Raw genomic sequence first — 25,241 nt, forward strand, 5'->3', positions numbered from 1 at the left:
CGTAGCTGTGGTACCCAGACACTGAGGCATCCTGGTCCATGGCCCCCCATCTCTGAGGCACCCAGTAGCTGTGGTACCCAGACACTGAGGCATCCTGGTGCATGGTCCCCCATCACTGAGGCATCCCATAGCTGTGGTACCCAGACACTGAGGCATCCTGGTCCATGGTCCCCCATCTCTGAGGCACCCCATAGCTGTGGTACCCAGACACTGAGGCATCCTGGTCCATGGTCCCCCATCTCTGAGGCACCCCGTAGCTGTGGTACCCAGACACTGAGGCATCCTGGTCCATGCCCCCCCCCATCACTGAGGCACCCCATAGCTGTGGTACCCAGACACTGAGGCATCCTGGTGCATGGTCCCCCATCACTGAGGCATCCCATAGCTGTGGTACCCAGACACTGAGGCATCCTGGTGCATGGTCCCCCATCACTGAGGCACTCCGTAGCTGTGGTACCCAGACACTGAGGCATCCTGGTCCATGGCCCCCCATCTCTGAGGCACCCCATAGCTGTGGTACCCAGACACTGAGGCATCCTGGTCCATGGCCCCCCATCACTGAGGCATCCCATAGCTGTGGTACCCAGACACTGAGGCATCCTGGTGCATGGTCCCCCATCACTGAGGCACCCCATAGCTGTGGTACCCAGACACTGAGGCATCCTGGTCCATGGCCCCCCATCTCTGAGGCACCCAGTAGCTGTGGTACCCAGACACTGAGGCATCCTGGTGCATGGTCCCCCATCACTGAGGCATCCCATAGCTGTGGTACCCAGACACTGAGGCATCCTGGTGCATGGTCCCCCATCACTGAGGCATCCCATAGCTGTGGTACCCAGACACTGAGGCATCCTGGTGCATGGTCCCCCATCACTGAGGCACTCCGTAGCTGTGGTACCCAGACACTGAGGCATCCTGGTGCATGGTCCCCCATCACTGAGGCATCCCATAGCTGTGGTACCCAGACACTGAGGCATCCTGGTGCATGGTCCCCCATCACTGAGGCACCCCATAGCTGTGGTACCCAGACACTGAGGCATCCTGGTCCATGGCCCCCCATCTCTGAGGCACCCCATAGCTGTGGTACCCAGACACTGAGGCATCCTGGTCCATGGCCCCCCATCTCTGAGGCACCCCGTAGCTGTGGTACCCAGACACTGAGGCATCCTGGTGCATGGTCCCCCATCACTGAGGCATCCCATAGCTGTGGTACCCAGACACTGAGGCATCCTGGTGCATGGTCCCCCATCACTGAGGCACCCCATAGCTGTGGTACCCAGACACTGAGGCATCCTGGTGCATGGTCCCCCATCACTGAGGCACCCCATAGCTGTGGTACCCAGACACTGAGGCATCCTGGTCCATGGCCCCCCATCTCTGAGGCACCCCATTGCTGTGGTACCCAGACACTGAGGCATCCTGGTCCATGGCCCCCCATCTCTGAGGCACCCCATAGCTGTGGTACCCAGTCACTAAGGCATCTGCTGGCATGGCCCCCCCATCTCTGAGGCACCCCGTAGCTGTGGTACCCAGACACTGAGGCATCCTGGTCCATGCCCCCCCCATCACTGAGGCACCCCGTAGCTGTGGTACCCAGACACTGAGGCATCCTGGTGCATGGTCCCCCATCACTGAGGCATCCCATAGCTGTGGTACCCAGACACTGAGGCATCCTGGTGCATGGTCCCCCATCACTGAGGCACCCCATAGCTGTGGTACCCAGACACTGAGGCATCCTGGTGCATGGTCCCCCATCACTGAGGCACCCCATAGCTGTGGTACCCAGACACTGAGGCATCCTGGTCCATGGCCCCCCATCTCTGAGGCACCCCATTGCTGTGGTACCCAGACACTGAGGCATCCTGGTCCATGGCCCCCCATCTCTGAGGCACCCCATAGCTGTGGTACCCAGTCAATAAGGCATCTGCTGGCATGGCCCCCCCATCTCTGAGGCACCCCGTAGCTGTGGTACCCAGACACTGAGGCATCCTGGTCCATGCCCCCCCCATCACTGAGGCACCCCGTAGCTGTGGTACCCAGACACTGAGGCATCCTGGTGCATGGTCCCCCATCACTGAGGCATCCCATAGCTGTGGTACCCAGACACTGAGGCATCCTGGTGCATGGTCCCCCATCACTGAGGCACCCCATAGCTGTGGTACCCAGACACTGAGGCATCCTGGTCCATGGCCCCCCATCTCTGAGGCACCCCATTGCTGTGGTACCCAGACACTGAGGCATCCTGGTCCATGGCCCCCCATCTCTGAGGCACCCCATAGCTGTGGTACCCAGTCACTAAGGCATCTGCTGGCATGGCCCCCCCATCTCTGAGGCACCCCATTGCTGTGGTACCCAGACACTGAGGCATCCTGGTCCATGGCCCCCCATCACCGAGGCCCCTCATTGCCACACCACCTCATCACCAAGGCACTCTGTCACCAGGGCACCCCATGGCCATGGCACCCGGTTTCTGTGGTGCCACCAGGGTGATGCCCGACTGCCCTGTGCCCCCAGGAGCTGCGGAGCTGGTGCTTCTGGCAGGGGGTGCTGGTGGAGGCTGTGGCCACGCTCATCTTCGTGGGAGTGGTGCTGGGCGCCTCAGTGGACCCCAGACCCCTGGCACCAGCGTTGGCCGGGGGTCTGGTGGCAGGGGCGCTGGCCTGCACCCTCAGGGCACCCCAGGCCAACCCGGCGCTCACCCTGGCCCTGCTCTGCACCCGCAAGCTGAGTGCCCTGCGTGGGGCCGCCGGGCTCCTGGCACAGTGCACCGGGGCTGTGCTGGCCTCCGCCATCGCCCGCCTGGCGCTGCCGGATGACACCAGCCTTGTCACCAGGGTGAGTGTCCCCATCCCCGTCCCTGTCCCCATCCCAGCGGTGGCGCTGAGGCCAGGCTGCCATGGCAGGTGAGCGCAGCGGGGACGGCGGGACAAGCCCTGGCCTGGGAGACCTTTGCCACCTTCCAGCTGGCGCTGGCTGCCTTTGCCACCACCGACCAGGTGGCCCCCCAGGGTGGGCTGGCTCTGGGCAGCGCTGTGGCTGCCGGTGCCCTGGCTGCGGTAAGGACCCCCACTCACCCCCTCGGGGCTGCTTATCCCCAGCTGGCACTGACCCCCCTGTCCCACAGGGGCCGTTCTCGGGGGGCAGCATGAACCCAGCGCGTTCGCTGGGGCCAGCCATCGTCACTGGCATCTGGGATGACCACTGGGTGAGTTGGTGGCACCCCCAGCTCCCCCCCGGAGACCCCAGTGTGGGGATGGGTGCCCCCAGCTGCAGTGTGGGACCCCTGCGATCCCACCCCCACCTCCCCAGGACAGGGTTCCCTGGCTCTTCCTCTCATTTGGATGAGTCCCCTGATGGGACAGGTCACCCCTGGCTCCATCCCCAGTTTGGGTCCTCCTGGTCCCTCCATCCCAGCATGGGTCCCCCCCAGACCCAATCCTTGGGATGGGCTTCCCCCGGTCCCCCCACCCCAAATGTGACCCCCCCATGGCTCCTCATGATGCTGGGAGAAGGTTCCTCCAGTCAGTCCCCAGCACTGGTGTGGGGTCCCCGGTCCACCCATCCCTTGAGCAGCACCCAGCAGCCACCCTGCCCCCGGGGCACCCCGACCCTGTCTGCCCCCCCCCGGGCACCCCTGACACATGTCCCCCACCCCCCAGGTGTACTGGCTGGGGCCGGTGCTGGGTGCGGTGCTGGCCGGGCTCTCCTACGAGTTCATCTTCGCCCCCGGCGCATCCCGGGAGAAGCTGGGTGCCTGCCTCGCCTGCCGGGACGTGGCACTGGTGGAGACCACCAGCCCATCCCCCTCCTCAGCCTCCACCCGCGGCCACCCAGCCCCCCCGGCTGAGCGAGACCAGGGCACGGCCTGAGCCCCCCAGCCCCCTGCTCCGACCCAGCCCCTGGGAGGTGGCACAGAGGCTCCAGCGCCAGGTCCCCGCCAGACCGCAGCACCTGCCGTGGGGCACGCAGGACACGGTGCCCCCCCCGGCAGGGTGGGGGGTCCACGCACAGATGGCTCCAGCTCCCCCCTCCCCATCCCACCCTCTCCCCACAGGGCGGATTAAAGTTGCCTTTGGGTTGGAGGTGGGTGCGGAGTGTTGCTGTGGGGGACGGGTGAATCTCGATGGCTGCAAGACCCCCACCCTGCACCCTCAGGGCATGGGGACACCCTGCTACCGGGGTCTTCCCCCGGGCCCCCCCTTGGGGCCATGCCCCCTCCCTGGCTCCCCGGGCAGGTGCCCCCTCCCAGCAGCCCCGTGGCGAGGGTGGGGGCCAGGACCCCCCATCCACCCCGTCCCGTGCCGGGGCGCTGAGCGCAGCAAAGCCCTTTGTCGCGGCCTCTGCAGCCCCGGCAGATTTCGGCGGGCGCCAATGGCCGGGCCTGGCCCTAATCCCCCCGGCCAGGGAATTAGTGCCCGCTAAGCCAGGCTGAATAACCCTCCCGCAGACAACAGGGCCGGGGCGGGGGGAGCCCCCCGAGGCCAGCCCCACTGCGGGCCGGGGGGGCACCCAGGGCCCCCCCTGTGTGGGGTTGGGGGAGCCTGGCTCCCAGCAGTGTGGCCTCAATGCATCCCCAAAATATTGGGGGGGGGGGGGGGGGGGGGCGTGGGAGTCCTCAGCACTGACCCCGGCCCCCTGAGCGCAGGGGTCCCCCCAACCCCACAAAGGGCACCTATGGGTCAGAGCCCCTCCCCAGCAAGGCAGCCCCAGGGATGGAGGGGGGTGCAGCTCTGGGGGGGGGTCCCCACTACCCTGGGGGCGCAGGGCTTCCCTGGGGGAGCCCGCGGGGGGGGGTCCCCTCGTTGCACATCACTCAGCCCCCGCCCCGGGCAGCGAAGTGGTTAACGGGGGGTGGCAGCGGTGGGATCCCACCCCCGGGGCCGGCCCGGGGGGGCCTTATAAAGGTGGGCACGGGTGGCCCCCGGGGAGGGGAGCGGGGCCGTGGAGGGCAGCGGGGCCAGGCCATGCGGGAGCTGCGCTCGTCCTCCTTCTGGAGGGCCGTCCTGGCCGAGTTCCTGGGCAGCCTCCTCTATGCCCTGCTGGGGCTGGGGGCCTCCCTGCGCTGGGCCCCGGGCCCCCCCAGTGTCCTGGGGGCGGCCCTGGCCTTCGGGCTTGCCCAGGCCACCCTGGTGCAGGCGCTGGGCCATGTCAGCGGAGGCCACGTCAACCCGGCCATCACCCTGGCCTTCCTGCTGGCCTCGCAGCTCTCCCTGCCCCGTGCCCTGGGCTACCTCCTGGCCCAGGTGCTGGGCGCGCTGGCCGGGGCCGGCGTGCTCTACGGGGTGACACCGGCCCCCGTCCGCGGCACCCTTGGCCTCAGCGCGGTGAGCAGGGGCAGGGGGCTGGGGGTGCTTGTGGAGCTGGGGTACCATGGGGCGGGGGGCTCCAGGAGGTGGTTTGGGGTGCCACAGGATTGTAATGGGGGATTGGGGGGGTGTAGAGATGCTTGACGTGCTGGGGGGTAATGGAGGATTAGGGGGTCTGGGAGGTGTTTTGGGGCTTGGGGGTGGGCGTGGGGGCTGGGGGTCCGGGAGGCATTTGGGGCTTGGGGGTGGGCGTGGGGGCTGGGGGTCCGGGAGGCGTTTGGGGCTTGGGGGTGGGCGTGGGGGCTGGGGGTCCAGGAGGCGTTTGGGGCTTGGGGGTGGGCGTGGGGGCTGGGGTCTGGGAGGCGTTTGGGGCTTGGGGGTGGGCGTGGGGGCTGGGGGTCCGGGAGGCGTTTGGGGCTTGGGGGTGGGCGTGGGGGCTGGGGGTCCGGGAGGCGTTTGGGGCTTGGGGGGGGAGCGTGGAGGGGGTGACAGCCGTGTCAGCAGGGGGTTTGGGGTGCCAGGGGAATGGGGGACCAGCTCGGTGGGGTGCTGGCTGCCAGCCGGGGGTCGGTGGGGTGCTGAGCCCCCTCCCTGCGCAGCTGCACCCTGGCGTGGGCCCGGGCCAGGGCACGGTGGTGGAGCTGCTCCTGACCGCCCAGTTCGTCCTCTGCGTCTTCGCCAGCTTTGACGACCGCCACGACGGGCGCCCAGGCTCAGCCGCGCTGCCCGTCGGCTTCTCCCTCGCCCTCGGCCACCTCTTCGGGGTAAGGGCACCCATGGGGACCCTCCTGGTGTGACCCCCCTGGGGGCTTGGGGGGCTGCCTGGGGCCTCAGGGGCAGCCAGCCGGCACCCCACCGCCCCATCCCCCCCCCCCAGATCCACTACACGGGCGCCAGCATGAACCCCGCACGCTCCTTCGCCCCTGCCGTCATCACCCGCAACTTCGCCAACCACTGGGTAAGTGGGGTGGGGGGCCCCCCCGTCCCGCCCTGGGCCCTCCCTGACCCCCCTGGCTTGTCCCTGTCCTGCCCCAGCTGCGGGGTCCCTGCCGAGGGGTGGCAGCTGCCAGAGCCACCCCGGTGACAGCAGCACCCCAGGGTGCTGGGGGCTGCACAGACCGGGGCAAAGGGAGCCCCCCCAGCCCGGCCACCCCCAAATCTCGAGGGGACACGGACACACACACAGCCACCCCTCCCTCATACAGCCCCTCCAGGGAGGGGGTGCCCCGCGGCCGGGCCCGATCCCCGCGGGGGCGGGTTGTGGGGGGTTGTGGGGGTGTGCCGTACCCCGGGGGGGGGGGGATGGGAGAGTGGCGGGGGGTGGGGTGGGTGGCGGTGCCGGTGCCCACGCCGCCCCCCCGCAGGTGTACTGGGCAGGCCCGCTGCTGGGCGCGGCGCTGGGCGCGGTGCTGTACGAGTTCGCGCTGTGCCCGCGGCCGCGCAGCCTGGCCGAGCGCCTGGCCGCCCTCAAGGGAGAGCCCCCCGCCGCCGAGGCGCCCCCCGAGCCGCCGGCCGAGCCGCTGGAGCTGAAGACGCAGGGCCTGTAGGCCGGGCCCGGCCTCCCCCACCCCCCCCGCTGCTTTGCTGTGACGGGGCCGCCGCGGTGCGTGTGGTGCGTGTGTGTGCGGCGCGGCGGGGGGGGCCCCGCGGCCGGGACTCGGCCCCCGGCCCCCCCGGGGCCGCCCGTACCGGGCTGGGGCCGCCCCGCCCCGCCGCGGCGGGACTTCTGTGTTCGGTGAATTAAACCTGGTCTTTTATTTTGGTAACTGCTCGCAGCCGTGCTCGGCACCGGGGAACGGGAGGGGACGGTACCGGAGGGGGGTGGGTGGGGGTGGGGAACCGAACCCCGGCCGCCGCGGGGACTGACGGGAGGTGCCCACCGCCAGCGGTTCCCGCGCCTGCAGCGGAGGCCCCGCCCCCGGGGAGAGGCCGCGCCGCAGCCCCCTCAGCACTTAAAGGGGCAACGGCGCGCATGCGTACTACCTCCCCGCAGGGTGGGGGGGCTTCCCCCACAGCGCTGGGGGAGGGGTAGTAGGGGATGGGTGCGAAGGCCAAGGGAAGGGGGGAGGGGGTTACTGCGTCGCCGGTTCGTGCCCGTGGCGGGCGATGGGGGAGGGTGTGGGGCCCAGCGGCGGCGCTCGGTAGGTGTTACCGCTTGAAGGCCGCGGGCGGGGCGGGGCCTCTCGCCGCGGAAACTGGGGCGGTTGTGTAACGCCGCCCCCACGCCGGCTCCCGGGCGCGCGGCCGCGACGGCGGCGGAGAACGGGGCGGGCGGTGAGCGGGGGGCCCCGAGGCCGGGGGGGGCCCCCGTGTCTGGATAGGGCCCAGGGCCGGCGGGGGCCCGGGTGTCGGGCTTCGGGCTCCCCGGCGGGGTGCCTCCGCGTCGCGGGGGGGGGGGGCGCCGGGAGCGGCGGGGGTCCTGGGAACAGGGAGAGATCGACCGGGGCCCGGGGGTGCCGCCGTGTTGGCCCGGGGCCTGGAGCCGGAGGGGGACAGGGAGCAGGGGGAGCCCTGGGGCAGCTGGGGTCGGGGGAGAACCGGGGGGAGCCCGGTATAGGCCAGGGGGGGCCGGGGGACTCCAGAACGGGGAGGGGGGTTTAGCCGGCGGTGGCGCTGACGGCCGTCTCGCAGAAGCCCCCGGCCCGCGGTCCCCAGCGCCCCGCCGCGCTGCATGGACTGGTACATGATGAACTGCGAGCTGCTGGCTACCTGCAGCGCCCTGGGCTATCTGGAAGGGGAAGTCTACCACCGGGAGCCCGACTGCCTGGGTAGGTGGGGTGATGGGGGAGGGGCAGGGGCCGGGGGCAGCAGGGGAGCTCACGGCCCTGGCCCCTGCCAGAGAGCGTCAAGGACCTGATCCGGTACCTGCGCCATGAGGATGAGACCCGGGATATCCGGCAGCAGCTGGGAGCAGCACAGATCCTGCAGAATGATCTTCTGCCCATCCTGGTCCAGTACCCGCAGGACAAGGTGCTCTTCGATGCCGTCATTAGGTACCGGGGGGGCAGGTTTGGGGCTGGGGGTGGCCCCACAGGGTGTCCCCATGGATGGCAGTCCCATGCGGCCTCACCCTGCCCTCTCGCAGGCTGATGGTGAACCTGACGCAACCAGCTCTGCTCTGCTTTGGCAAAGTGCCGTCAGATGCCACTTCCCGGCACCACTTTCTCCAGGTCCTGTCTTACCTCCAGGCCTACAAAGAAGTGAGTCTGCCCAGGGAGGGGACCCTGGGTGGGGGGCTCTGCCTATACCCCCATCCCCCTCGCTCACGCAGGGGGGTCTCTGCAGGCTTTTGCCAGTGAGAAAGTTTTTGGAGTGCTCAGCGAGAAGCTCTACGACCTCCTGCAGCTGGTGAGTCCTGCATCCCCATGCAGCTCCTGGGGACTGTGGGCTCTGTCCCCGCTGAGTGGGGCTGGGGTCCCCGTGGGTGCTGTGGGGAACCCTCATGGCTCCATCGCCCCAGGACTGGGAGCAGCGGCAAGATGAGGACATGCTGCTGATCGAGAGAATCTTGCTGCTGGTGCGCAATGTGCTCCACATCCCCCCAGACCCCACAGAGGAGCAGGTACTGGGCCGGGGTCCTTCCCTGGTCACCTGGTAACCCCCCAGGGACCCCAATGACCCACCTGCTGAGCCCCCTGCCCACCGCCCCCCCAGGGCGTGGATGGCGATGCCAGTGTGCACGACCGGGTGCTGTGGGCGCTGCACATGAGTGGGATGGATGACCTGCTCAAGTTCCTGGCCAGCGCCCAGGTAGAGCAGCAATGGGCCCTGCACGTCCTGGAGATCATCTCCCTCATGTTCCGCGACCAGGTGAGCCAGGGCAGGGGCGGTGGGCTAGGGGACACCCCAGGAGCCCCCCCAACAGCACTGACGGCACTGCCCGCAGAGTGCGGAGGAGCTGGCGGCGCTGGGGCAGGGGCAGGCGGCTGCCGAGCATGGGGAGGACATACAGGAGCTGGAGACCCTGCGGCAGCGGGAGCTGGCAGAGAAGAGGGCCCGAGCACTGCAGCGCCCATCCAGGTGAGGAGGGGGGATCCCCATGGCAGGTTTGGGACCCCTGTGGTGCGGCCAGCACCACTCAGCCCGTGTCCCCCTGCCCCAGGCACTCCCGCTTCGGTGGCTCCTATGTCCTGCAGGGCCTGAAGGCCATCGGGGACCGGGACGTCATCTTCCACAAAGGGCTCCACAACGTGAGGACAGGGATGTGGCAGGGGGGCGTGGGGGTGATGACACTGCGGTGTCAGTCTGGCCGCTTTGTGCTTGTCCCCCACAGCTGAAGAGCTACAGCCATGACATGGGCAAGGAGACACGGCGGGTGCCGCGGCGCCGCCAGGCCGCCCCCGAGACCGAGACCCCCCGCCGCTCTGCCCGCAACGTCCGGCTCTTCCTGCGCTGCTTCTGCCAGGACTTTCTGGAGAGCTGCTACAACCGCCTGATGCTCCTGGTCAAGGTGACGGGCTGTGGAGGGACTGCGACCCCCTCCCTGGGCTGTGGGACCCCCACTGAGCCTCCCCTGCTGCCCCCAGGACCAGCTGGTGCGGGAGAAGGCTCAGCAGCATGACGAGACCTACTACCTGTGGGCCACCGCCTTCTTCATGGCCTTCAACCGCCGCCGGGGCTTCCGCCCCGAGCTGGTGTCGGAGACGGTGAGTGTCCGCGCCTTCCACTTCATCGAGCAGAACCTCACCACCTACTATGAGATGGCGCTGATGGATAAGAAGGAGGCGGCAACTTGGGCCCGCAGGTGGGTGCCGGGGACCCTCCCCAGTGCCTGGGACCCCCCCCGAGTGCAGGGCAGCAACTTGGGCCCGCAGGTGGGTGCCGGGGTCCCTCCCCAGTGCCTGGGATCCCCCTCCCAGTGCCTGGAACCCTCCCCGGGTGCAGGGCAGCAACTTGGGCCCGCAGGTGGGTCCCTGGGACCCTCCCCGGTGCCTGGGACCCCCCTCGCCATGCCTGGAGCACCCCCCAGGGTGCCTGGATCACCCCCCCCAGGCATAGGGCAGCAACTTGGGCCCACAGGTGGGTGCGTGGGACCCCCCTCCCACTGCCTGGGACCGCCCCCCCCCGGGTGCAGGGCAGCAACTTGGGCCTGCAGGCGGGTGCCTGGGACCCTTCCCCCACTGCCTGGGACCCGCCCCCCCCCCCCGGGTGCAGGGCAGCAACTTGGGCCTGCAGGTGGGTGCCTGGGATCCCCCTCCCAGTGCCTGGAACCCTCCCCGGGTGCAGGGCAGCAACTTGGGCCCGCAGGTGGGTGCCTGGGACCCTCCCCGGTGCGTGGGACCCCCCCAGGTGCAGGGCTGTGCCCTGACACTGCCCATCTCCAGGATGCACCTGGCCCTGAAGGCGTACCAGGAGCTGCTGCGGACCGTGCAGGAGATGGACCGGTCCCCCGAGCAGGCGGTGCGGGACAGCAGCCAGGTCATCAAGAGTGAGTCCATCTGTCCTTCTGCCCATCCTTGGCTGGGGAGGGGGTGTCTGACCCCAGCCCCACCCCCCGCCCCCGGCTGACCATCTCTTCCCCAGGCAATATTTTCTACCTGATGGAGTACCGGGAGCTCTTCCTCACTCTTTTCCGCAAGTTCGACGAGACCAAGCAGCCGCGCAGCTTCTTGCGGGACCTGGTGGAGACGGCCCATCTGTTCCTCCGCATGCTGGAGCGCTTCTGCCAGGGCCGCAGCAGCCTCGTGGTGCAGGTGTGATGTGGCTGCCCTGCGGGAGGGATCCCTGGGTGGTCAGGCAGCCCCTCCTGACCCCGTTCTTGCCCCCCAGAGCAAGCGTGTGCGGAAGAAGAAGAAGAAGCCGCGGGCGCCCGCAGCCATCGCCCCGCAGCCGCCCAGCACCGCGGAGCTGGAGGAGTTGTGGGCAGGATTGGTCCCGCAGCTCCAGGCCTGCTTGCAGGTAGTGGGAAGGATCTGGCCCCGCAGGGGGCACTGGGGGTCTCTGCAGGGTGTAGGGTGACAGTGTCCCACCCCAGGGCGAAGTGCCCCTCCCCGAGGATGTGGTGCCCTTTGATGCTGCCTCAGAGACGCCGGTGGAGGAGCAGCGCACAGAGGCTCTGCTGCAGATCCAGGGGTGCCTGCGGGGTGCCCGAGCCCCCCAAGCCCTGCGCCTGCTCCGCTCCGCCAGGTACTGGCACCGCAGTTCCCATCCCACACCCAGGCAGGGGCACGGGGACATAGTGCCAGCCCGTCCCCCTCTCCCCAGGGACATCTGGCCTGAAGGGGACGTGTTCGGAACCCCCGACACGGGGCCGCCGGAGGAGATGCAGCTGCTGCGGGAGATCCTCTTTGCTCCCCTGCCTGGTGAGTCCCCGGCGGTGGCACCGGGAACGGTGGGCTTGGCCGCAGCGCTCCGGCCCCTCAGCACTGTCCCACCACAGGGCACGCGCCCCCCAAGACTGAGGAGCTGGAGGAAGACGAAGAGGAGGAGGAGGAAGAGGAGGAAGAGACCGTGCAGGTGTCGGAGAAGGAGTTCAACTTCCTCGACTACCTGAAACGGTGAGAGGGGCCAGGGTTGGGGGGTCCCGGGGGTCCGGGGTGGCACCTCTTGCCAGGGCGGCCCCACTGACGGGGGGCTGCCGGGGCAGGTTTGCCTGTGCCCCCGTGGTGCGGGCGCTGGTGGTGCTGCTGCGGGGGTACGCCCGCAACAGCCCCCACACCAACCACTGCGCCGCGCGCCTGCTGCACCGCCTGGCCCGCGACCTGCACATGGAGGCCCTGCTCTTCCAGCTCTCCCTCTTCACCCTCTTCCACCGCCTCCTCAACGACCCCGCTGCCGGCGCGTACCAGGTCAGCCGGGGCTCGGACCCCCCCCTCTCCAAGGCTCCTGGGGAGGGGTCTGTCCCCAGCATCCCCCAGCCCCACTTTCCCTCCCTCTGCCCGCAGGAGCTGGTGGCCTTGGCCAAGTTCATCCTGGGCAAGTTCTTTGCGTTGGCGGCCACCAACAAGAAGGCTTTCGTGGAGCTGCTCTTCTGGAAGAGTCCATTGGCCATCCGTGAGATGACCGAGGGCTATGGCTCCCTGCAGGACGGAGAGGGGTGAGGGGGGTCAGGGAGAGGGGTGAGGGGGGGCAGGGAGGCGGCTGCTCCCCTCCCCTCACCTCCCCTCCCCTTCCCTTCACCCTTGCCCAGGGCTGGCAGGAGCCGAGTCCCTCCCTGGACCCCCCAGCAGGAGCAGGAGCTGCGGGAGCTGTACTGGAAGTACAAGGAGGTGGAAGGTACCGGGGCGGGGGGGGGGTTGGGCAGTGGGACCCCCGGGAGGACAGCAGGGGCTCTGTCCCTGCAGCCTCCCACTCCTGCAGGCGAGGACATCATCGCCACCATCCTGGCCCATCTCCCCGCGCCCGGGCGGACGCGGAGGCAGGTGGTGAAGCAGCTGGTGCGGCTGGGGCTGGCCAGCAGCGCCAAGGACTTCCCACGGGAGAGGTGGGTCGGGGACCCCCATGGGGGGGACCCCTGGGCCAGGGCAGCCGCCTCACCCCAGGGCAGGGACCGACAGCTGTGCCCCCTCCCCAGGAAGGGCACCCGCATCGTGCTGTGGACGCCGGAGCAGGAGGAGGAGCTGACACGGCTCTTTGAGGAGTTCCAGGGCTCAGAGGGTGAGCGGTGCTGGGGCAGGTTGGGGGTGGGGGCCAGTCCCCCGTAGCCCCCCACCCTGATCCGCCTCCCTGCAGATGTCCTGGGGAACATCATGAGGCACCTGACAGCGCGGCGGTCACGGGCTCGTGTGGTGGAGAAGCTGCTGGGGCTGGGGCTGGTGTCGGAGCGCAAGGAGCTGTACAAGAAGCGCCGGAGGAAGGGCCACGTCCCTGTGCCGGTATGGGGGGCTGCTATGGGGGGCTGGGGGGCCCGGGCTGTGCCCAGCGGGTGCTGTCCCCGTCATGGGCACCCAAACACTGTTGGGCACCCAAACACTGTTGGTCCCCACAGGGTGCGGCAGGCACCCCAGCGCTGCCAGCCCAGGACAGCTCAGCAGAGGACAGTGACGGCGAGGAGGAGGATGAGGATGGTGATGAAGCAGAGGAAGGCCCCATGGACGAGCACTGGACACCTGAGGAAGGGGCCGGGCAGGGCCTGGCTCATCGCCTGCATCAGGAAGGTGGGTAAGGGGCCCTGAGTCCCCCGGTCGGGCTTGGCTCTGGGGCCAGATCCTGTCTCACCCTCCCCTGTCCCCAGGCCTGGCTGGGCCCCTGCAGTGGCTGGAGAACTGCCTGAGGAGGACGGCTGAGGACCGCCAGGTGGACGGTGAGCAGGCGGGGGGCCGGGGCAGCGGCTGGGGGCGGGGGGCCAGGGCTGGGCTGACAGCGGTCCTGGCCCAGGTGTGTCCCACCCTGTGCCGCTGGTGCCGCTCTCAGAGGAGAATGAGGATGCCATGGAGGACCGGCGCTTCTGGGCTCTGCTGCGGCAGCTGGGGCTCCGGCCCCCCAGCAACGAGCAAGTGAGGTCCCTGTCCCCATCCCTGTCCCCTGGCTCCTGGCGTGGCCCTGCAGCATCTCCCCTCTCTGCCCAGGAATCCTTCTGGCGCATCCCGGCTGCCATCACTCCTCAGCAGCTCCGCCGCATGGCCACCTCCATCGCCCACCACCACCACAGCCCCCCAGGGTCCCCCCAGGGTCCGCTGGAGCCACCCAGGTGCCCCCAGGACCCTGCTCCAGGTGAGGGGCTGGGCTGGGGGTGCAGGAACCAGGCTGGGGGTCCCCAGCTGTGGAGCTAGCGCTGAGCCCCTCTTCTTGTGCCCATCAGCAGAGCAGCTGCCGGCACGGCTGGGGTCAGGGTCCGACTCAGAGAGGTGAGAACGTCCCCCCCGCGGCTGCATCCCCTCCCTGACACTGGGGGGGGTCCCCTCCCTGGCTGGGGAGGGGACATGGACCCCTGGGTTCTCCCAGCGGTGCCAGCCCCTGTCCCCACTGCTGCAGCGAGGAGCCTGTCCCCGTCCCCAACCCGGCGCGGCCAGGCACCAAGAGGCAACGGGAGTTCGACAGTGAGGATGAGGATGATGGCAGCTTGGGTGCGTTTGGCCTCCCTGGTCTCTCCTAGGGGGGGCTCAGGGGCTTTTTCCCCTGTGGTGCTCTGGGTGTCACCAGGAGGTGGGCACGGGCCACTGCTGGGTTGTGGACGCGTCCCTGGCCCCTTTGCCACATCGCTGGGGCAGGGGAGATGGCGGGGGGCGCAGGGGTGTACCCCCACATCCACTGGCCGGGGGCCTCAGCCCCCTCCTCGCTCCCTCCCCCCTCAGGCATGGAGCTGGCCCCCGCAGCCCCCCGCTCCTGGGAGGACGAGGACAAGGACGAGGACCTGCAGCCCCGGGGGAGGCGGAAGCGTGTCCGACGCCTGGAGGAGGAGGAAGAGGAAGAGGGTTGAGGGGTTCCCTGGGCCCTGCCCTGCCCAGGTCCTGGGCTGTTTTCTGAGTTTTCTGCAGGTTTTAAAGCTGTTTTTAAGGGTGCTGCAAAAGCAGGTGGCTCTGCCACCCCCCTGTCCCCTTCCCCAGTGTCTCCATTCCCGTTTTACCCCGATCTCCCTCTTTTCCCTCACGCTCCATCTTTCCCTCAGCTGTTTATGTTTGGTGAGTTTTTTTCCCCCAACGTTTTTTTACATCTGGAAAGAGACCAAATAAACAAACGCAGCTCTCAGCCTCGCCGCCTGCGTGGGTCTGGGGGGGGCAGGTCCTGGGGGCTGCAAGCTGCCCTGTCCCCATGAAATGCCCTGTCCCTATGTCCCTGTCTCCGCGCCAGGGGACAGGGCCAGGCCCGGCGTGTCGCAACGCCTCCCGATAACGGGGGCTATAAAGGGGCCGCAGGGGCAGCCCGCCGCGGCTGGACGGGGCAGGGGACGCCGGCGCTGGCGAGCGGGTGAGCTGGGGCGCTGGGGGGCTGCGGGGGGCTGTGGCGGGGGGGGGGGCTGATGGGGTTCTGCCCCTTCTGCCATCTCCACAGGCCATCCTGGAGCTGCCGCCATGCCCCGGGCTCTGCTCTTCCTCCCACTCTTCCTCCTCATCCTGGGGGGCAGCGTCCTCCCCGCCGCCCTCCCCGGGCCGGGGGCCGGTGACCCCGCTGCGGCGCGGGCGCTGCTGGCAGAGCTGGCAGAGCACGTCCCGCCGCGGGCCCTGCCGGCGGGCAACTTCTCCTGCCAGGACCTTCGCCCCGACGCCCTGCCCGGCTTCCCCCGGCTCCCGCTGCCCCTCCGTGCCCTGGCCCGCGCTGCCATGGCGCTGGCGCTGAGCGGGGCCGCCTGCGGGCCCCAGGCCGAGGCGGAGGTGCTGGGTCTGTCGCAGGAGCTGGGCCCCACCATGGCTGCGGCGCTGCTGCGGGGGCTGGCACGGCTGCGCAGCACCCCGGCCCCCCAGGCCCTGTCTGTCCTCCTCAGCCTGGTGCAGCCAGGGGTCTCTGCCCCGCCGCGGCTCTGCGGGGTGCCCACCCGGCTCCAGCGACCCACCGCCAGCACCCACCCCACCCCAGCGGCGGCCTCGGCCGAGGGGGTCCGGGTGCCCCCGGGGACCAGCGCCCTGGCCTGGCTGCTGCCGTGCCGCCACGTCGCCCGGCGCCGGCGGGAGGATGAGGACGCCTGCGACCCGCCGGGGGAGCGGGAGGCCCACGAGGTGCTGGAGTGGGTGCCAGGCGTCAGCACCTTCTACAACCTGGGCACCAGCCTCTACTACGCCTTCCAGGGCTGTGAGGTCGTGGCCTCCACGCGGGCCCTGGAGGTGGCCGAGGACCTGGGCTACGCTGGGCTGGCCGCCATCACCGCTGGGGCCAGCAGCCCCGTGGCGCTGGGGCTGCAGCTGGGGCTCCAGCCGGGGCTCAAGGCCGGGGTGCGGGCACTCATCGGCTACTTCACCGCGGACGAGGACCCCCCGCCAGCGCCCACTGCCCACAGCGGCCCCCGTGCTCATCGTCTGAATAAAGCCCCATGCGGTGGCCGGGCCCATGTCTGTGTCCCTGTCCCTGTCTGGGGGGGGGGGCGCCGGTGTCGGGTCAGTGTGGGACACCCTGCCCTGGGGCACGGGGACCTTGGCCTCGCTGGAGCCACGTGGTGGTCTGTCCCTGTCCCAGCCTGCCCAGCTCTGGCACATGTGGCCCTGCCCTAGAGCCTGTCCCCATGGTCTGTCCCTGTGGCCCCAGCCCTGTCCCACAGCCTGTCCTGGTCCCCATGGCTCTGGCCCTGGCCCCACAGCTTGTCCCTTTAGTCCAGCCCAATCTCATGGCACTGTCCCTGTCCCCACAGCCTCTCTTCTTCCCTGCACAGCCTGTCCCCACGGCTCTGTCCCTGCAGCCTGTCTCTGTCCCCACGGCCTGTCCCCATCCCCACAGCCTGACCCTGTCCCTGCAGCCTGTCTCTGTCCCCATGGCCTGTCCACCTATCCCTGCAGCCTCTGCCTGTCTCCGTCCTTACAGCCTGTCCTTGTCCCCATGGCTCTGTCCCCATCTCTGCAGCCTCTCTCTGTCCCCCAACTGTCCCCATCCCCACAGCCCGTCCTTGTCCCCACAGCTCTGTCCCTGTCCCTGCAGCCTGTCCCCATCCCCACAGCCCAGCTCTGTCCCCATGGCCTGTCCCTGTCCCCACAGCTCTGCCCTTGCAGCCTGTCTGTCCCCACAGCCTGTCCCTGTCCCCACAGCTCTGTCCTCATCCCTACAGCCTGTCCCCATCCCCACAGCCTGTCCCCGTCCTCACAGCCTGTCCCCATCGCCACAGCCTGTCCCTGTCCCCACAGCTCTGTCCCTGCAGCCTGTCTCTGCCTCACAGCCTGTCCCTGTGCCCACAGCCTGTCCCCATCCCCACGGCCTGTCCCTGTCCCCACAGCTCTGTCCTCATCCCTACAGCCTGTCCCCATCCCCACGGCTCTGTCCCCATCCCTGTGGCCTACCCCTGTCCCTCTGGTCTGTCCCTGCATCCTCTCCCCGACCCCATGGTCTGTCCCTGTCCCCCCGGCTCTGTCCTCATCCCCCCAGCCTGCCTCTGTCCCCACCGCCTCTCGCTGTCCCCCCGGCCTGTCCCCACGGCCCGTCCCCGTCCCACGGCCCGGCGCTGCCATCTCCCCCACGTCCTTCCCTGCTGGCCCCGCCCCCGGCCCCGCCCCTGACGTCATTTCGGGGAAGTGGGCATCCCCGCTGGAAACGCCGCGCCCCGGCTTTGGGGGCGTGGCCTAGCCGCCGCTCTCCGCCAATGGCTGCGCAGAGCCCGGGGGGGCGGGGCCTCCTCGCCTTCCTGCCCCGGCCACCGAGGTGAGAGCGGCTCCGGGGGGGTCCCGGGGGGTCCCGGGGGGGTCCCAGTTGCTGGGCGCCGCTTCAGGACCGGGGAGCCTCGCTGGGGCCGGGCCGCGGGGGAGTGCAGACAGGGGGTCCCGGTCGGGGCACGCAGGGGTCGCCCTCGGGGGGTCCGTTGGAGGTGTCCCCCTGGGGCGGGGGTGTATAGGGGCACCCACCCCCCGCGATCCCTGCAGGGGGGACACTTGGGGTGCAGGGGGCCTGCCTGGGTGTGCAAGGGGGGAGCAGTCTAGGGGTGTCTCTGGGAGGGGGCCTGGGGTGCTGCAGGGGGGGTGCCCCCGGCCCCGCGGCTCTGGCCCGGGGGGTCTGGGCCCGAGTGGGAAACCTCAGCCGCAGCTCAGCCCTTCGTCCAGCCCCAGGAGGGGGCTGCCAGCCTGCGGGGCTCCCGCTGCCCACTCCGAGCCAGAGCCCAGGGACCCCTGGGACCCCCACAGCCTAGCCAGGAGCCCAGGGACCCCCAGGACCCCCACAGCCTAGCCAGGAGCCCAGGGACCCCCAGGACCCCCACAGCCTAGCCAGGAGCCCAGGGACCCCCAGGACCCTGCGTGGCCAAACCCAGAGCCCAGGGACCCCCGGGACCACCCACAGCTGAGCTCGTAGCCCAGGGACCCCCGGGACCCCCACAGCCGAGCTCGTAGCCCAGGGACCCCCGGGACCCCCACAGCCGAGCCCGTAGCCCAGGGACCCCCAGGACCCCCACAACTGAGCCTGGAGACCAGGGAACCCTGGGACCCCCACAGCCAACCCCAAAGACCAGGGACTCACGGGACCCTCCGCGGCCAAGCTGTAACCCAGGGACCCCCTGGGACCCCCCACGGCTGAGCCCAGGGACCTACAGGACCCCCCACGGCCGAGCCCACAGACACACAGGACCCCCTGTGGCTGAGCCAGAGCCCAGGGACACACGGGACCCCTCACAGCCAAGCCAGAGCCCAGGGACCTGTGGGACCCCCCGTGGCTGAAGAGGAGCCCAGGGACCCCCGGGGCTGCTGTCCTGCAGGCAGGTACGTGGGGTGCAGGGGTGCTGGTCAGGGTGCGCGGGTGCTGGTTTCGCATCCTCTGGTTGCGCTGTGGCCCGGGGGTCAGTGGGACCACCCTGACGCCCCTTCGCCCCCCAGCATGGCGCAGTGGCAGGAGGTGCAGAATTTGGCCAACGCTTACCTGGAGCAGGTCCACCAGCTGTACGCGGGGTCGGCACTGCCCATGGCGGTGCGGCAGTGCCTGGCTGCCTGGATCGAGAGCCAGAACTGGTAACAGGGCTGGGGGCTGGGGCTGGGGGCTGCACCGTGGCATGTGCTGGACTGGTGCTGAGCCCATGGTGCTGCAGGCGCCAGGCGGCCGAGCCGCTCTCCTCCCATGCGCGGATGCTCTTCCACTCCTTGCTGGCGCTGCTGGATGAGCACCTGGGCAGCCTGGGGATGGGCAACGAGGACTTCATGCTGAAGCACAACCTGCGCAAGGCTCGCCGTGACCTTCAGGTGGGTGGCAGAGCCAGGGAGGGGGGGGGGCGGTGGTCTCTGTGCCCCGCTGACCCCCCCAGCCCCTCCTGCAGGCTGAGTTCGAGGAGTGTCCGGACAACTTGGCCAACTTGGTGGCCAACTTGCTGCAGGAGGAGCGGCAGATCCTGCGCCTGGGGCAAGCTGGGGGAGAGGTAGGGCAGCCCCCTGCCCCCTGCCCCACAGGGCCCTGCCAGCCCCTGCCCCACGTGCTGTGTTCCTGCAGGGGGGGGCTGCCCCGGCCCCCAGCACACCCCCAGAGAGCAACCGGGAGCAGCAGATCCAGCGGCGCCTGGCCGAGTTCCATGCAGCCCTGCAGGTAATGCCCCCCCCCGCCCCCCCCCCCCCCCCAGCCCCCCCAGGCCCCTGGGGGCTGCCTGGCCCCTCACCCCCCTCTGCTCCCCAGGAGGCTGAACGCGCTTTCCGGCACTTGGAGGACATGCAGGACGCCTTTGACTTCTGTTTCAAGTTGCACTACCGGCCAGGTAAGACCCAATCCTGCCCCCCCCGGGGGTAGATGCAGGACAACGCTGCCCTGCCCCCCCCACGCCATGCCCCCCCTGCCCACAGGCGAGGACAGAACCAACGACCCCCAGTACACCCAGCAGATCCAAGCCCTCCAGGCCAAGCTGCAGATCCTGGACCGGCAGCGGCGGGTGAGGGGGCTGGGGGCTGGGCTGGGGGTGGGGGGGGCACAGCCACCCCCCTGCTCTCCCCGCTCAGGCTCCCATCTCTCCCCAGGAGGTGCTGGCTCAGATGCAGCAGCTGCTGGGGCGCAGTGAGACGCTTCGGGACTTCTTGCAGCAGGAGCTGGAGGCCTGGCAGGAGCGGCAGCAGCGTGCCTGCCTGGGGGCCCCTGTGGACACCCGCCTGCAACCCCTGGAGACCTGGTGGGGCCGGGGTGGGACAGGGCCCAGGGGATGGGGGCCACAGCCGGCCCTCGCTGAGCTCCGTGCCACCCACAGGTTCACGGAGCTGGGCCAGGGGCTCTTCCAGCTGCTGCAGCTGCTGCGGGCGCTGGGGGACCTGCGGCAGAAGGTGAGCTACGAGCGGGACCCGCTGAAGGCAGAGACCCCCCTCCTGGAGCGGCGGCTGCTGGAGCTGCTCACCTACCTGCTGCGGAGGTGAGTGCGGGGCTGGGGGGCTGGGGGGACCAGGGCTGGGGTAGCCCTGACCCCCCCGGTGCTCCCAGAGCCTTCGTGGTGGAGCAGCAGCCCAGCATGCCCAACGCCTGCAAGCGCCCGCTGGTGCTGCGCACGACCAGCAAGTTCTCAGCCCGTGCTCGCCTGCTCGTCCGCCTCCATGACCGCAACCACCGCATGGAGGCCAAGATCCACATCGACAGGTCAGGACCCCTGGGGTGGGCCCCCCTGCCTGGCCGTGGGAGTCCCTGCACCCCACTCCCCGCTGACTCCTTGTTATCTCTTTCAGGGACCCCCCCAAGATAAAAGGGTGAGAGCCGAGCGAACGCCGGACACGGTGGGCAGGGCTGCGCCCCCTCCCCGGGGGTCCCGGCCCCCCGCCCATGGCCTCCCTGTGCCCCACAGGTTTCGCAAGTTCAACATCCTGACGTCGAGCAGCAAAACCCTCCTGGCAGGGGACTGTCCCCAGGAGGGGCTGGTCTGCGACTTCCAGTACCTCGTAGGGACCCCCACCCAGACCCCTGTGTCCTGCACGGGGCAGGGGAGCGGGGCGAGGACCCTGGCCCAGCCCCAGCCCCCACCCCGGGCTGACCCTCTCCTGCCCCACAGACACTGAAGGAGCAGAAGGACAGCAGGTCGGGCAAGGGCAGCAAAGGCGTCGGCGAGGTGGGTGTGGGGCTGGGGGCTCCGGGGGCGCGGGGGCGGCCGGTGCCTTGCGGTGCTCATGGTGCCACCTCTGCGCAGGGTCCCCTGGTCGTGACCGAGGAGCTGCACCTCATCACCTTCACGCTGGCGTACGCCTACTGCGGGCTGCAGCTGGAGCTGGAGGCGAGGGCTGGGGGCCGGGGGGCTGGGGGGGGGGCGGGGGGGGCTGGGGGCTGCCAGCCTGACCCCAGCTCCTCCTGCAGACCTCCACGCTGCCCTTCGTCATCATCTCCAACAACAACCAGCTCTCCAGCGCCTGGGCCTCCATCCTCTGGTTCAACATGCTCAGCTGTGACCCCAAGGTGAGCGGGACCCCCCCGGCCCTGTGCCACTCCCCACCGCCCCCAACCCTGCTGTCTCCTGCCCTGTCTCCCCCTGCCCTTGTCCTGGTGTCCCATCCCTGTCCCTGCTCCTCGCCCAGTCTCCATCCCAGTGTCCTGGTCCTGGTCCCTGTCCCTGGTCCTTCCCCATGACCTCTCCCTGCTGTTCTTGGTCCCTGTCCCGGTCCCAACCTGTCCCAACCCTGTCCCAACCCTGTGGCCCCGTCCCCAACCTGTCTTGGTGCATGTCCCCATTCCCTGCTCCCCATACCCTGCCCCAGTGCATGTACCTGTCCCCTGTTCCCTGTCCCCATCCTCTGGTCCATGTCCCATCCCCTGTCTCTGTCTCCTGGTCCCAGCCCCAGTGGATGTCCCCCTTCCCTGATCCCTGTCCCCTGCCCTGCTGCATGTCCCCATCCCCTGATCCCTGTCCCATCCATGTCCCCCACCCCAGTGCATGTCCATGTTCACTGGTCCATGTCCCATCCTGGTCCCCTGCCCTGGTGCATGTCCCCATCCCTGCTCACCCCGTCTCCGGCAGGAGCAGCAGTTCTTCTCCGCGCCGCCCCCGGCGCCCTGGCCCCGGCTGGCTGAGGTGCTGAGCTGGCAGTTCGAGAGCGTGGCCGAGCGGGGGCTGAGCAAGGACCACCTCCTCATGCTGGCTGAGAAGCTCTTCGGTAAGGCCGGGTGGAGCCCCTGGTCTCCCGGGGCTGTGCCGGGGCCGTGCCACCCCCCTCACCCTGCTCTTGCCTCAAAGGCTCCAAGGCATCTCCGGAGAGCACCGTGGCCTGGCCCAAGTTCTCCAAGGTGAGTGGTGCCCGTGGCCCCGTCCCCCTGTGACACCACAGCCCCATTCCCCCTTGGCCCAGGCCCCACCATCACCCCCTGGCTCCATCCCCACTATCCCATCCTGGCCCAATGGCTCTGGCCCCCCTTGGCCCCATCCCTGACATCCCTTCTTGGCCCCATGGCTCTGTCCCTGTCCCCACTGTCACCCCCTGGTCCCATGGCCCCATCCTCACCTGTCCCTGTCCCCACCATCTTCCCTTGGCCCATCCCTGCCATCACCCCCTGGCCCCATCCGCACTAGTCCCCCCGGCCACATGGCTCTGTCCCCCGCATCCCCATCCCTGCCATCCTTGGCCCCACCATCACCTCATGGCCCCATGGCCCCATCCCCCCCTGGCCCCATCCCCCTGGCTGTCCCCAGTCCCCCTTGGCCCCATGGCTCTGGCCCTGTCCCCACTGTCACCCCCTGTCCCTGTCCCCATCATTCCCCCTTGGACTGGTCCCCACCGTCCACCCCCTGGCCCCATCCCCACTAGCCCCCTTGGCCACATGGCCCTGTTCCCCCCCCCGGCTCCTTCCCTGCCATCCCTCCTTGGCTCTATGGCTCTGTCCCCACTGTCACCCCCAGTCCCCATCCCTGCCATCCCCCCTTGGTCCCATGGCTCTGTCCCCCACTGGCACTGTCCCCACTGTCCCCCCCTGGCCCCATCCCACCCCCGTCCCCATCCCTGCCATCCTCCCCTTGGCCCGGTCCCCGCCATCACCCCCTGGCCCCATCCCTGCCATCCCCCCTTGGCCCGGTCCCCGCCATCACCCCCTGGCCCCATGGCCGCATCCCCCCCCGGCCCCCCAGCCCTGGCCCCCCCAGCCCCGCTCACCCCCATTCTCCCGCAGGATGGTGCCGCCGGCTTCTCCTTCTGGGCCTGGCTGGACGGGATCCTGGGGCTGCTCCAGGAGCACCTCAAGCAGCTCTGGAAGGCTGGGTAGGAGCAGGGCTGGGGGGCCGGGGGAGCCAGGGGCTGCGGGGGCTGATGGTGTCTCCCCCAGGCTCATCCTGGGCTTTGTGAGTCGGAAGCAAGAGAAGAAGCTGCTGAAGGGGAAGCGGACGGGGACGTTCCTGATCCGCTTCAGCGAGAGCGTCCTGGGGGGGGTCACCTGCACCTGGGTGGAGCACCCCGAGAGTGGTGAGTGTGCCACCCCCCAGGGGTCCAGCCCCTCACCCTGGCCTCAGCCCTGGGCACTGACTCGGGATGCCCCCTCCCCGGCAGGACCCCCTGCTTTCCGGGCAGTGGTTCCCTATACCACGGCTGAGCTGGAATCCCTGGCGCTGCCCGACATCATCCGCGACTACCAGCTGCTGGTGGAGGAGAACATCCCGGAGAACCCGCTCCAGTTCCTGTACCCCAACATTCCCCGCGATGAGGCTTTTGGGCCCTACTACAGCCAGCGGCAGGAGGGTATGGCGCGGTGACGGCGACGGCAAAGCACGGGGGGAGCACCGGCCACCCACTCTGACCTCTCCTCTCTGTCCCCAGCAAACCTGATGGAGCAGAAGAAATACCTGAACCGGCGCCTCATCCGTGTGTCCTCCAGGTGAGGCAGAGGGATGCCTCGGTCCCTCTGTGGCCCCGGGGGAAGGGGGACCCTCTCACCTGCAGCCTCATATCCCCTGACCCTGACCCCGACCCTGACCCCGACGTGCCATCTCTCCTGCAGGCAGGCAAATGAGTCGTGGCAGACAGAAGAAGAGTTGGTGGCTACCACGGAAAACCTGGAGATGCTGCAGCTGCAGCCCAGTGGCCTGGGGACACAGGAGCCTGGTGGCCTGGCATCACTGCAGCATGGGAGCTCGGGGACACTGCAGCCCAGGGGCTTGGGGACACTGCAGGTCGCATCTGGGAACGTGGGGACGCTGCAGCCCTCAGGCCCAGGGACGGTACAGGTGGTGGCTACAAGCCCAGAGATGCTGCAGGTCACCTCTGGGAACCTGGGGACGCTGCAGCCCTCGAGCCCAGGGACAGTACAGGTGGTGGCCACAAACCTGGGGATGCTGCAGGTCACCTCTGGGAACCTGGGGATGCTGCAAGTGGTGGCTGGGAGCCCGGGGACAATGCAGCCTGGGGTCTCCGTGATGCAGCAGCCAGGGTCCCAAGTCTTGGACCCACCACAGCTGCTGCAGGTGGGATCGGGAGTCTCGGAGCTGCTGCAGCCAGGGATCAGGGACCTGAAGCCACAGCTGGTGTTGCAGGTGGTCCCTGAGGGCCAGGGGATGCTGCAGGTGGGACCCGGGGCCATGGAGCCGCAGCTGGTGTTGCAGCTGGTCTCTGAGGGCCAGGGGCTGCTGCAGGTGGGATCCGAGAACTTGGGGACAATGCAGCCTGTGGCTGGGGACACGGGGATGCTGCAGGTGGGACCAGAGAACTTGGGGACGATGCAGCCGGTGGCTGGGGACACGGGGATGCTGCAGGTGGGATCTGAGAACTTGGGGACGATGCAGCCGGTGGCTGGGGACACAGGGATGCTGCAGGTGGGACCAGAGAACTTGGGGATGATGCAGCCGGTGGCTGGGGACACAGGGATGCTGCAGGTGGGACCAGAGAACTTGGGGACGATGCAGCCGGTGGCTGGGGACACGGGGATGCTGCAGGTGGGACCAGAGAACTTGGGGACGATGCAGCCGGTGGCTGGGGACACGGGGGTGCTGCAACCAGTGCCGGGGGCTGTGGAGCTGCTGCCTGTCCCTGAGGGTCAGGGGACATTGCTGGTCCCTGAGGAGCAGGGGACACTGCCACCAGAGCTGAGGGACCTGGAGCCGCTGCCCGGGAGCCTGGATGTGCAGGAGCTCCTGCAGTCCCTGGAGAATGTGCTGCAGCCACGCTCGGGGACGCTGGAGACACTGGAGGCGGCAGAGCTGATGCCCGACATGCTGGAGGCCAGGGACGGGAGGCTGGAGGGGCTGGACCCCGGGCTGGCAGGTGAGTGCCGGGGTCGGGGTGGGGGACAGAGGTGTCCCCTCAGCGCTGACCTCTCCCCATCCTGCAGGCAGTGCCGCGCTCCTGAACCCCCGCGACCCATTCCTGCCGCAGCCTGAGGACACGGCTCTGCCCACCGTCAGCTCCCTCTTCACCACCGACTTCCCCCCACTCCACATCGACGCCAGTGACTTCCAGTGACTCCCCCCGCCCCCCCTGTAAATAAACCCCTTCTTGCCCCAGCTACCTGCGA

General features: G+C 69.5%; 5 protein-coding genes across 13 annotated transcripts; all 5 read left to right on the forward strand.

Moving 5' to 3' along the window:
- Positions 1–2,490: 2,490 nt before the first annotated feature.
- LOC129734338 (aquaporin-4-like) lies at positions 2,491–4,082 on the forward strand (the record flags this gene model as incomplete). The annotated part of the gene is made up of 4 exons (XM_055697239.1): positions 2,491–2,835; positions 2,904–3,056; positions 3,125–3,205; positions 3,660–4,082. Coding segments are annotated over 4 exons (789 nt in total), but the record flags the coding sequence as incomplete, so codon positions are not given.
- Positions 4,083–4,213: 131 nt separating this feature from the next.
- On the forward strand, positions 4,214–7,072 carry LOC129734224 (lens fiber major intrinsic protein). Its single transcript, XM_055696799.1, has 4 exons — positions 4,214–5,324; positions 5,906–6,070; positions 6,184–6,264; positions 6,671–7,072. Exons 1-4 carry the CDS (start codon positions 4,713–4,715, stop codon positions 6,851–6,853), a joined length of 1,041 nt encoding a protein of 346 aa, XP_055552774.1. The 5' UTR covers positions 4,214–4,712; the 3' UTR covers positions 6,854–7,072.
- Positions 7,073–7,507: 435 nt separating this feature from the next.
- On the forward strand, positions 7,508–14,933 carry TIMELESS (timeless circadian regulator). Of its 7 annotated transcripts, none has more exons than XM_055696585.1 (30): positions 7,508–7,580; positions 7,938–8,074; positions 8,146–8,299; positions 8,392–8,506; positions 8,592–8,654; positions 8,767–8,868; positions 8,961–9,116; positions 9,193–9,326; positions 9,409–9,496; positions 9,580–9,756; positions 9,833–10,050; positions 10,631–10,734; positions 10,830–10,999; positions 11,076–11,204; positions 11,281–11,432; positions 11,511–11,608; positions 11,686–11,803; positions 11,893–12,094; positions 12,191–12,342; positions 12,436–12,521; positions 12,606–12,729; positions 12,820–12,902; positions 12,978–13,120; positions 13,234–13,402; positions 13,480–13,548; positions 13,623–13,741; positions 13,814–13,958; positions 14,047–14,092; positions 14,190–14,311; positions 14,513–14,933. In XM_055696585.1, the coding sequence occupies exons 2-30, from the start codon at positions 7,978–7,980 to the stop codon at positions 14,662–14,664; spliced, it is 3,687 nt and encodes a 1,228-aa protein (XP_055552560.1). In that variant the 5' UTR covers positions 7,508–7,580; positions 7,938–7,977; the 3' UTR covers positions 14,665–14,933. The 7 variants fall into 7 exon arrangements, with proteins under 7 accessions (XP_055552560.1, XP_055552559.1, XP_055552562.1 ...); XM_055696584.1 differs by having other exon boundaries at positions 7,533–7,580; positions 7,941–8,074; XM_055696587.1 differs by having other exon boundaries at positions 7,533–7,580; positions 7,941–8,074; positions 14,540–14,933.
- Positions 14,934–14,972: 39 nt separating this feature from the next.
- On the forward strand, positions 14,973–16,529 carry APOF (apolipoprotein F). The gene is made up of 2 exons (XM_055696768.1): positions 14,973–15,152; positions 15,237–16,529. The coding sequence occupies exons 1-2, from the start codon at positions 15,002–15,004 to the stop codon at positions 16,385–16,387; spliced, it is 1,302 nt and encodes a 433-aa protein (XP_055552743.1). The 5' UTR covers positions 14,973–15,001; the 3' UTR covers positions 16,388–16,529.
- A 954-nt stretch (positions 16,530–17,483) lies between these two features.
- Positions 17,484–25,239, forward strand: STAT2 (signal transducer and activator of transcription 2). 3 transcript variants are annotated; one of them, XM_055696597.1, is made up of 24 exons: positions 17,484–17,522; positions 18,403–18,568; positions 18,683–18,814; positions 18,892–19,042; positions 19,117–19,215; positions 19,287–19,379; positions 19,467–19,545; positions 19,631–19,716; positions 19,802–19,950; positions 20,026–20,184; positions 20,253–20,405; positions 20,492–20,512; positions 20,608–20,701; positions 20,812–20,868; positions 20,947–21,030; positions 21,111–21,209; positions 21,769–21,904; positions 21,985–22,034; positions 22,911–22,999; positions 23,064–23,200; positions 23,285–23,473; positions 23,552–23,609; positions 23,733–24,991; positions 25,059–25,239. In XM_055696597.1, exons 3-24 carry the CDS (start codon positions 18,684–18,686, stop codon positions 25,187–25,189), a joined length of 3,504 nt encoding a protein of 1,167 aa, XP_055552572.1. In that variant the 5' UTR covers positions 17,484–17,522; positions 18,403–18,568; position 18,683; the 3' UTR covers positions 25,190–25,239. The 3 variants fall into 3 exon arrangements, with proteins under 3 accessions (XP_055552572.1, XP_055552571.1, XP_055552574.1); XM_055696596.1 differs by having other exon boundaries at positions 17,495–17,522; positions 18,393–18,568; XM_055696599.1 differs by lacking the exons at positions 17,484–17,522; positions 19,117–19,215 and having other exon boundaries at positions 17,529–18,568.
- The last annotated feature ends 2 nt before the right edge of the window (positions 25,240–25,241 follow it).

Source organism: Falco cherrug, chromosome 19, assembly GCF_023634085.1.
Source record: "Falco cherrug isolate bFalChe1 chromosome 19, bFalChe1.pri, whole genome shotgun sequence".
In the NCBI taxonomy this organism is placed as follows: Eukaryota; Metazoa; Chordata; class Aves; order Falconiformes; family Falconidae; genus Falco; species Falco cherrug.